Here is an 11,553-nt window from a genome sequence, read left to right as displayed (position 1 = left end):
TTTTTTCGCCAAGTTACATAACCTTGAAAATAGCAAAAATACGTGTTTTTTGCACTTTTAGGTTAGAATATCTCGGAAACCTAGGGTGATGGATCAATTCTGAGGCCAGATTCGGATTCAGCGCGCCAAATGCCTTCGGAAACGTAGTGTCTGATCTCTGGAATTTTTTCCTTGTTGGCCTGTGTAATCTTTTCTTTATATCTCAGAACCCTGTTGTACGAGATCACTAAATTTGGTACACAGGGGTTTTATGACATGTGGAATCTGATGGTGCTACGTTTTTTGGCGGGGAACCCCCTTAAGACAATTTTTCGTGGGCCCTTTGTCTTTGGAGCCAAAAAAATTTGGTCGCATATTTCAATATCTTAAAAATTATCAGTCCACCAGAAACCCATTAAATGTGATCGAATGCATATCGTGATTCGCCATTTTCCTTAAAAACATTGCGTTTTACGAAACAAATATCAAGAGACAAAAGAGTTTATAAATTCAATGGCTTTCTAGCTAACTAATAGTTTTTTTAAAAAATCAAATTTAAGGGGGTTTCTCGCCAAAAAGCGTAGCACTGTGAGATTCCACACGTCATAAAACCCCTGTGTACCAAATTTAGTGATTCTCGTACAGCATGGTTTTGAGATATAAAAAAGACTTCTTAGGGGCAGATTTCAGGGGGCTGAAAGAGGGGGCCAGTTGGCAAAAAGAAAAAATACGGGTCCTCTAAATTTGTCTTAAGAATCTATGACCAAATTTTGTTGCATGAATTTCGGGACATCCTGTATAATGGAATTGTACAAACAATTAAGCGAAAAATGATATATTATTATTTTGCTGTGCAATCAAACCAAAAAAACTTACCTGTCTATTGATGGCGCTTAGGTGCAGCTGCGCCACTCTGAGATCGAACCTCTTCATCGAGATATCCTCTTGAAGTTCGTTGGCTTTATTGTAGAGCGAAGCCTCGACGGACCGCTGCTGAATGCGGAGTAAAGTGTCCAAAGCGTCCTGGATCTGACGTATCTGTGCGTCCAGATCTTGGGCCTCCTTTCTTAGAACGTCATGAGACGGTTTTATTTGGACCGCCGATAGCCTATCTATCACCAGTTCATCCTTTAATGGGGGAGGGATGTTGTCCTGCACAAAAACGCGTTAAGTTATTAAGCCGGTAAACTTGTCTAATGCGTTACGTAATATTAATTAGTTGACGCAGAAGTCATTAATTACGTCGGGAAGCGCACCAAGTTCCGAATTGATACTCGAATTGCTGTCGTTAAAATATCCGTAAACATACAAATTACAAACTTCAAAGCTCTAGATTCAGCGAGTAGCACAATATCTTATTGAAGCACAGAAATAAATTAAATCTAACATCTACTTCTCCGTTATAGAGGTTTACACATAGAAAATGTAAGAGGATAAAGTCCTAATACTTTTTAGTTTTCGAAGATGCCTATTTCGTGTGAAATTGGATGGAAATTGTAATGGTTTTCAAAACAGAGGTAAATTTATTACAGATACCTTCTACATTTCGTGATAATTTTGCTTTTTTCCTTATTTATTGAATATAGACCAGTCGACAGAGGCCGAAAAGTTATTGTTGGTGACATTTTCTTGATAACTCGGAAATAACTACACAGGAATACTTTAAATGATGAGTACAATAACAGGCTAATTTGCTGACAAAGTATTTTATCAGGAAAAAAGTTATTAAAAATTTAATCGTGGAAAAAAATTTTTTTTAGCAGTTTTCTTTAAATAACTAGGCGGGATGACTTTGTACGAAAAAATGCTTAGGACATGATTTTGTTCGTAATTAAAATAGCTACAAAATGGCGTGGTCCGATTACGAAATTTGTAATAATAAAGCCGTGAGATTGAAAAAACGGTATAAAACGTCAATTTTTTAAAGTTGCTGCAAAAATGTCAATTATAAACAAAAAGTGATAATACTTTCGCAAACTATAGTTCAATATATATACAATAATGATGCTAAAGCCAAAAATCAGAAGAGCAAAACATTTTCTTCTATAAGGTTTTATACATCCATCGGCATCTGGAACTCCAAACTTTGCCAAATTTGATTGAAGTTTTGGTGACACTTGAAATTTGGTATACATATAGTGTAAATATGCAGAAACCAAAAGCAATTTGCAAAATTCAATTATTTACCTTTTTGCAGCTTTGGTAAGGTTTTATACGTCACCGTTTTTTTTTATTTTTGGAAAAATATATATGTATATTTATAAAATATTCCATCACGGTAGATTAACCAGCACAATTACCTACAATTAAAAAAATAATAATTTTCATCGTTTACATCCTAAGCTACTTAACATTTTGCGCCTGTTAGCCGTAGTCGTACATTATTCAACATATCAACATAAAACAAAATCGTACGTGTGGGGTAAACCTTTAACTTTTCATTTTCGAGCGCGAGCTCCGCTCTTCGGCGCTATTAGGAATATGCAATAGTAAATTTAAACAATTGTTTACTTAAAGTTAAAGGTTTACCTCACACGTACGTTTTTGTTTCATGTTGATATGTTGAATAATGTACGAGTATGGCTAACAGGCGAAAATATTTTTGTTTTTAAATTAATTGTAGGTAATTGTGCTGGCTGAACTACCGTAATGGAATATTTTATAAATATACGTCCAATCATTAAAAAAACGGTGAAGTATAAAACCTTACCAAAACTGCAAAAATGAAGATACTTGAATTTTGCAAATTGCTCTTGGTTCCTGCATATTTACACTATGTGTGTACCAAATTTAGCTTCGAACAAATTCATCAAAGTTTTGAGTTTCAGACTTTAAAAAACTTCAACTTCAAATTTCAACTTTAAAAAATTGACGTTTTATACCGTTTTTTCAATCTCACGTCTTTGTTATTGCAAATTTCGCAATTGGACCACCGCCATTTTGAAGCTATTTTTATTACGAACAAAATCATGTCCTAAGCATTTAAGTTATTTAAAGAAAACTACTAAAAAAAATTTATTCACGATTAAATTATGAATAACTTTTTTCCTGGTAAAATACTTTGTCAGCAAATTAGCCTGTTATTGTATTCACCATTTAAAGTAAGCCTGTGTACTTATTTCCGGGTTATCAAGGTTTGACACAGGCCGAACCTCTACCAACTGAACTAATATGCCTCCTTTGAAAAATAAAAAAAAATAATAAAATAAATTTTTACCCCATAAGGATCAGCCAGCAGTCATTTTTATGTTAATTATACATCCTATACTTTAGTTAGTTCTATCGACAAATTATTTTCATTTTCTCATTTATTTTTGATAATATTCAATATTTTGTTTACTGGTACAGGGTGATTCACTATATTTTGACTCCCCTTTTAACTTTTTTGTTTTAAGAGTTATAAAAAAATGTAACATACAGAAGTTATGACTTTATGAATTTTTCGAAAATGATATTTGAAAAACAAATGAAGTCCAATCAAAATGGCCGCGGATAGGTATTAACTTTGTTAATTTTAATGGAACACCCTGTATATTTTTACATAATTGGATAGAACATTCCCTGTTGAGCATAGGGTTTGTTGGGTCCATCTCTAACAATAAGCGAGATATTACTAAAAAAAGAGAAGATTGTTTTTTATAAAGAAAATAAGATATCTTGCAATTGTTAGACCTCTTTCAGGTACCTCTGCCTTTTTTCCAATTACGTAAGGATTTACAAATTTAGTTGTAATACATTTTGACATTGATATAGTCCAAAATACGTATAGGTGTTCTAACTAAATCTCACTCCTGCCGTGAGGGGTCTAATTACTCATGGACAATGTTATATGGTAGGCCGTGACAGTGACAGGTAATGTCATGATAACATTATTATTGATTGCTAGATTGTATTATTATTAAATTAAAATGGGTTACACAGAAGTAGAAAATTGAAATATTAGGAATGAAAATAGAGTAAGGAGATCTTTACTCTATTTTAATTGCTATAATATTTCAATTTTCTACTTCCGTGTAACCCATTTTAATTAAATAATAATACAAATTATCAAACAAGGACAATGTTGTATGACATTACCTGTCACTATGACTGAACGTTCTATACAAATATTTAAAAATATACAGGGTGTTCCATTTAAATTAACAAAGTTAACATCTGCGGCCGTGTTGCTTGGACTTCATTTGTTTTTCTACTATCATTTTCGAAATATTCACAAAAAATCTTGCAACTTTTGTATTTCGCATTTTATAACTCTAGAAACAAAAAAGTTAATGGGTGGGTCAAAATATGGTGAATCACACGGTACATTAATGAATAGATCAAAACTCACTAAAAATTACTAGAAAGTGACTAGAATTAATAATAAAGGGTGTTTCATAAATATTTTCTTATTTTAGCTATTTTATAAATAAATGCTCAGAATGTGTACATTGAAACAAATTTAATAGTAAAAGAACCGTTTATGTCTTCACATTGATTTAATCGCGAAGTAAAGTTCACAATAACTCATCGAAGTATTGCACCAGGAATAGTGTTGTTTTCTTCTACAATTTTTTGTTTCAGTTTTCTCAAATACTGCAGTATTAGTGTGATACTCTTAAGGTAGCCCCATAAGAAAAAAAAATCGGCTTTGATCAAATCGGCATTTCTCGCTGACCAATTAATGTTCCCTATGCGACTGATGACTCTTTCTGGAACAATAAGTATTCCTGCTACAACCATCGTGTCTTTGAATTGCAGGTGTAAAAATGTTCTGATCATATGGCAGTAGCGCTCACATGCAACTCTTTGAGTTTGACCGCGGTTATCTTAAAAAAAATAGGGGCCAATGATTCCTTAGGTTCATATGGCAGCCCATACGACCATTTTGGATGATTGTAATGGTTTCTGATGAAGATTTTGCGGGTTCTGCTCAGTCCAATATAAACAATTCTGCTTTAAAATGACCCTTTATGTGAAAATTTGAGTAATAAGAAAACCATATGTTATTATAAGTACATTATAATGATTTCTGTACAGGCGTTACACGACAACATAAGAATCATTATTCCATGGCAACAAAAACTTAACAACCACCAGCCACCAGCGGCATTTCTCTAGAACGTGCCATTACATAAGTGGACGGATTCAAAAACGAAAATATTTCTGAGACACCCTTTATAATACTCGTATAATGGAATTCTAAAGGACCCCGCACAAACCTTATCGAAAATGGCTTTCGGTCAAAATGGCTGAAATTGAAATATGATATAGCTCTCACCTTCCTGAGCGAAAGTTGTCATGGCCCAAAGCGATCCTATGAGTAGGTTTAAAGATATAGAGCTTTGAAACTAACGATTGCATAGCACGGTGCTGAATATAAGTGCAGGATAGGTGTATGTATATCTCCCTTTCTATGCATGGTGAGTCAGTTTTTTGTAGACAAACTTTAACAGGAGATAGAACACATGTTTTTAAAAAGAAAAGTATATATAAACATATGTCGTAGAAGGCTTCGTTTCCGAGATACATGGTGTTGAATATAATTTTTTTTTCTCGAATTTTCATTATAAGATAAACGAATGCTTAGATTTTTTTCATGTTTGGGGGATAATGCCTATTAATTAAGTGGCATAAAACAAGCGATAAGAATGTTCAAAAACTTGCACAGTGGCAGAGTGGAGGGGGTGCTCAACCCCTTTCTTAGACAGAACTTTCTAAGATACATACAGTTTAACAAAAATAATGTCCCTTCTTCTGTTTCGAAATATACACGTGCTATCATCCCTTAACAACATAATATAGTAAGAGAGATAAGAAAAAAATAAATAATTTTCAGATATATTTTATAAATAGCAATTTTGTAAAGCTTATAACTCCTCCAATTGTATTATAAGGAAATATATCCTTTTAAACAACTAGAGTTTTTTCTTTGCCATCCACCACCCAGTCAGGAATTTGGAATCAGACATAGTTAGCTATAGAAAAAAGTCGATTTTTAATTATTGCACTAGGAACAAAGCTACTGTGTTCCTTTGATTTATATTTTCACGAAAGAACCTTAATAAAAATTGTGTTTGGGACCAAAACATCCAAATGTAACAAATTTTCATTTCTATTCTCCAAATTATAATTGCTGCTTCTTAATTTTTTCTCAAACTGATTAATTTCTAACAATATCAGACGCACGGCCGTGCCTTTATACTCAGTCGCAAAATAAAATACAAAATTAACTTTTGTTTATTGCATCTGGCCTTACTGTGGCGTGAAATACGACGTCCCAGCATGAAAGTATCAACTTCCTTCCTCGATAATAGCAGTAATAACTTACATTCACTTGTAGGTCTTGCGGCTCCCCGTCGACGGGGTCGGGAGGCGGTGGTGGCTGCGGCGGCACGAATATCCTTTTCATTACGGGCCCTCGTCCAGTCGGGGTCGGTAGGGCTCTCGCTAGATGCGTTAGGTCTGACGGACCCGATACCGCTTTGCATTGGGAAACCAATCCTTCGTATCGCCTACACTGCTCCATTGCCTAAAATAGGTAAACGGTTTAAATTGTGATCAGGTGAGTTGTTACGAATAGTTAGAAAAAACGTTGGGGTGGGTTATCTTAAGGTCATATGTGTAGGGGACGTTGGGGCAAAGCCACATTCTGAGGTGAAATCGCAGACTGCGGTAATTAATACAGTGGTTTTATAAAGGACAGGACAATGATATCACAGCGATTGGATTAATGTCACCATTTAACGCCAAGGATCATAGTAGTCGTATGGACTTCAATATTATATTTATTTTTGCTGGAAAATTTTTTGATACTTCCCAAGATAAATATATTTCACATGGTTTGTGGTAACAAAAGTCGGGACGCGTAGTAATTTATTTGTTAGTTCTCGGAACGAATGGGCCAAAAAGTAAAATGTTTCAGTCAACACTAATTATCGAAAAGTTAAGGGTTCTCAAGTAGGTTTAACATCGTCACTAGGCCGTCCTTCGGAGAAGGCCTCATGAAATTTAGCAATATTGTTTAACAAGTTCACTTAGACTATGGGGGCCATCTGGTATAAAGAGAAAAATCTATATTTCAAATAACGCGCGAAATGCATTCCAAATAAGGTAGGAATTCCAAGAATAAGTTGTTAAAATGTTGTGAGGAAAATAATAATTTATTTATTTATTTACATATTTATAACTATTAGTGTTATTACACAGTGTATACACATGTCAAAATCAGGAAATTATTCCACTAAGTACATCATATAATATAAAATAATTATTGAAAAACATGTAAGAGTGAATAAGACAAAACATAATAGTATACAGTCAAAAGTAAAATATCAAAATAATAGTATCATACAGGGAATAATACAAGTAAATGATTTAAAAAGAGATTATAATTATATAAATTAAAATATAAAAGTAATACAATTAAAAAAGAACAATAAATTAAATATGGCTAACATCGCTTGTTAAAAACTGTTCAATATTATAAAATGCATTTTGTAAAAGATAATTTTTCATTTTGCTTTTAAATTGTTTATAATTCAGATTTCTCACATGCAATGGGATAACATTAAAAAGATGTACACCAATGTAACCCGTTCCAGTTCTTGTTTTACTCAATCTTAAAAAATTACTGAAATGTTATCCTTAGATCTAACATTATGAGTATGAACTTCACTTCTAGTCTGAAAAATATAATAGGTCAAATAGCTGGTTTTTAGGCGGATTTTCCAAGCTATAACAATATATTAAATGAGATTAACTAATCTTTCCCGTATTGCTACACGGAGTCACTAGAGGAAGGCTAGGGTTATTTGTAAGATCAGTTAGTCACATAATTATTTATATAGGTCCAGTCAATCAGGTAATTATTAACAAAGTATAGTTATATCAAAGCGTCCCGATATTCAGGGAGCCCACCTATAAGATAAGAACAGAAACGTCTGGACTCAATAAATGGGCTATTTTGTAGAGAATGGGCCATACGATAAAGGAAGGCTTTTAGAGTCAATATAGGCCCAACATACCCTGGTGCAAAATAATAACAAATATATAAAAGTCAGAGATGAAAAAATATAATTTTTCCTTCATATTTTTTGACACATAGGTATTAGATATCTGCACTAAATTTTTTGGTCCTTCTTTCTGATATTAAACATTGATTCTTCATAGTTTTCTACGAATAAACGGTATTCTTAGTTGACATCGCTAGAAGCATCTGTTATCGAGAAAAAAGATGCTTAATCTTTCAATGTAAGTAACAAATAACGGTTAAAATTGAGTTATCTACCTTATGTCCCAGAGACGAACCTTATTGTCAACAATTTAGTTTGCTTGTTCCAAATATTTAGCTTTTTTAAATCTCATTTTTAATTGTAAAGTAAATAAAGCTCATTTAATAAAAATGCCTCGTAGCAATTTGTTTACGAAAAATGATTTCGGTTTAATATAATCATACAGCTGATTCATGTATTTTATTAATCTCTTCTTTCAAATAATAACTACTTCTATTTTTCTATATAATGGAAACAAGACCAAAAAAGATTGTAAAAGTTTTCATTTTGAAATATTTTTTGAAAAATTGTTATCAGTTCGGAAGATGACAACAAACTGATTTTCGACACTTCAACAACTTTTCGAGGTGCGCGATATCTAGTGACGTTTATTTTGTATTTGTCTGCTTTTTTCGGTGTGAGATACTTGGTTAATTAGAACTATTTTCATAAAAATCACTCTTGATTGATACTACCCAGAGGTTTATTTAATTAATGTGTAACAGTGTATGTATAAAGAAAGAAACGAAAACTATGGCACCAATAAATAACTTAAGACAATATAATAAATTAATAGAAGATCTCAATCCAAATAATATATTGAATTTCTTTGTAATTGATATATTAATTGTTGATTAATTCGAAAGATACAACCTATTTTAAAACAAAATATGTTTACCAGTACAAAATCATGCCGTTTTAGGTAATTCTGATGACATTTCTAATACCTACTGCTGTTTTTGTTTTGACGTTTGGTCTTAAACTGGCTCGACATAACGCGATAATTTGCCAAATATAAACCGTGTGAATCATTGAATAGTCGAGAATGCAAACAAGTGTACATATGCCAGAATAGAGTACGTATATCTGTCAAATGTATGCCTTATCATGTGTATGATGCATATTGATACATTAAAAAGTATGTTTTCATTTGTGGAATATTCGCCAAAGCTTTAAAAACAGCACAACATTTGGGCTATTCAACACGTAAATGTTACTCGGTATGTGATTATTCAGAGAAAGGTAAATAAAAATATCGAATAAAATGAATCTGTATTTACAAATATTACTGTCAACCTTGAAGCGAGTTTCATTGTGTGTTGCTTTCTTTATTCTTAAAGAAATGGTAAGTGTACACAAGCGGTTGACATGAGAATAAGTAAGTATACATATTGTGTGTAGAATCGGGAATATTTGAAGAGACATTTGTCTTGTGCTCATATTACACATCGTGTATACAATATAACCTGTGGCTAAAATTTTGTACAAACAGCTCGCAAATATTTAATATATTAATGTATGTTTGACAAGTGATCGCGTCATCTGCAACCGACTGAAATTTTAAAAAGATTTTTCGTTTAATAATGTACTTTATTTCCAGCAGAAAACCCAATTACAGAAAATTCGCAGCATATTAAATAGAGTACAATTCTATACAATCTCTAATCATAACAAAACTACAAAATATATTTTGACAAAAGCTGTTCTGTATAAGAGAAAAGAGAAAAAAATAACTACATTTACAGGTGCTCGTTGTTGTAAACAATGTTTTTTATGGTATTAGTGATGAAAAACTAATATCACCGAAATTACAAATTTTATTAAAATTAATACATGCATTATAAACAGGTGTTTTAAGTAAAATGTTAGCATATCAATAAATGAATTGGTTATACTTTAAACCAGCACACAGTACTAAATAATGTATCTTACAAAGGAGACTATTACAGTTTATACTATCAAATACGAAATTATAAAATTTAAAGTCTGTTGTAAAGAGAATTGTAAGAGTTTTCAAAAGAAATATTCCTCAACCCCCAATGCCATTTAAATATTTTAGGGTGATGCTTGGGGGTGAAAGTGGCGGAGTTAAAAAATACCAGCAAAGAATGCCCTCCTTTAATCTAAAATCGACGTGCCTGAGCGTTTTTCTACAACGCAGTTCCTGATAATGTCTGTTTTGTTTTCATTTGGCCACCCTGTATATTTAAATGTTACTTCCAAAACAGGAATGTCAGCATGTCTTTTGACAAGAGACAAATTGCTTCTAGACATATTATAATACAGGAATAATTTTAAAATACCAAACCAAGCAAACAACCCTTACTATTTACAATGAAATGATATTGTTGCAAGTTAATCATTTTACTTAGAGTCCACAGTTAATATTGTTTTTATGTACTCTAAAACTGGTACACCGACTTCATCAGAGTAGAGTGGAAAATTAGAACTGAAACATTACAGCGCGTGGTATTCGCAGCTCAAATTTCCGTGAACAATTTTTTCATTGTTTCTAATCTCCTCTATTCCTATCACTTAATTGATGTATCAAGCAAACATGTGATTTTGATTCTCATAATCCACTCCATCATCTCGCAGTAATTGGGTTCCGATGACGGAGCCACATCGACGTAAATGCCACTTCATCATGTCGATGGCGAGCCTAATAGATATTTCCTGAAATGTATTTCAATAACGCCCGCACTCAGTCTGTTCTTAATCTACGTGCTAGCTTTCGAAATTAATATGTGCTATATATGTATATATAATGTAATATATAATATTTGGGGAAAACATTATTACTTTAATCGAACTTTGGTAAATTATAATATAAGTATTTTAATGTATTTAAGTGTGGAAATCGAAATTTAACATTAAATTTAAAATATGCTGGAAGTCAAAGGTGTTTCGAACTTTTTTATAATTCAATGATTTGATGAAAATATTTAATATATCATATTTCCAAATTTTTAATTTTCAATTATTTAAAAATATTGTTCCAAAATGTATGATGATTTGAATTGTTGAATTATAGATATCAGAACTACGTTTTCATATTAAATTTATAATGCAATTTGTATTAATAATTGTATATTAATAATACTTCTTGTAGTATTCATTATAATAAAAACATTATTATTATTATTATTATTATTATCCATTAACGGTACGGAACGGCGGTATATAGGAAACTAGTCCTGCTAGATCTATTAACAAATAGGGTCAAAAGAAATTGATTTAAAATAGTTTAACAAGGGCTATAGAGTTACAGAAAATTGCCGTTTTTTCTAAATTCCGCTTATATAACGTAAGTTGAAAATACACTTTTTGGGTACACTGTTAAACCCTTTATAAGTTTTGTTTGAACATTTTTTTTGTTATTGCCATAGCCGTCTTGAAATTTTTAAATTGTCATTACTTCTAAATGATTGATTTCAAGAAACGACGGCTCATTTTAAAAAACTATTAATAAAATTTATTTTTAGGATACGGGAATAAAAATACTATTTTCCTGCGTAACGGTAGACGACGCTAATCACAA

At 32.0% G+C, this 11,553-nt stretch overlaps 1 protein-coding gene across 1 annotated transcript in view; it reads right to left on the bottom strand.

Annotated features, from left to right (window-relative positions):
* The window catches only part of LOC108908470, a 462,859-nt gene that overhangs the window by 137,061 nt on the left and 314,245 nt on the right, over window positions 1–11,553 (bottom strand). The window contains exons 8-9 of the mRNA XM_018712513.2: window positions 6,290–6,490; window positions 856–1,131 (exon numbers count right to left, since the gene is read on the bottom strand). Coding sequence (XP_018568029.1) covers window positions 856–1,131; window positions 6,290–6,490 — 477 coding nt within the window. The remainder of the gene's footprint in view (window positions 1–855; window positions 1,132–6,289; window positions 6,491–11,553) is intronic.

Source organism: Anoplophora glabripennis, unplaced genomic scaffold (assembly GCF_000390285.2).
Source record: "Anoplophora glabripennis isolate ALB-LARVAE unplaced genomic scaffold, Agla_2.0 scaffold240, whole genome shotgun sequence".
NCBI lineage: Eukaryota > Metazoa > Arthropoda > Insecta > Coleoptera > Cerambycidae > Anoplophora > Anoplophora glabripennis.
This window is presented reverse-complemented; position numbering and strand designations above follow the sequence as displayed.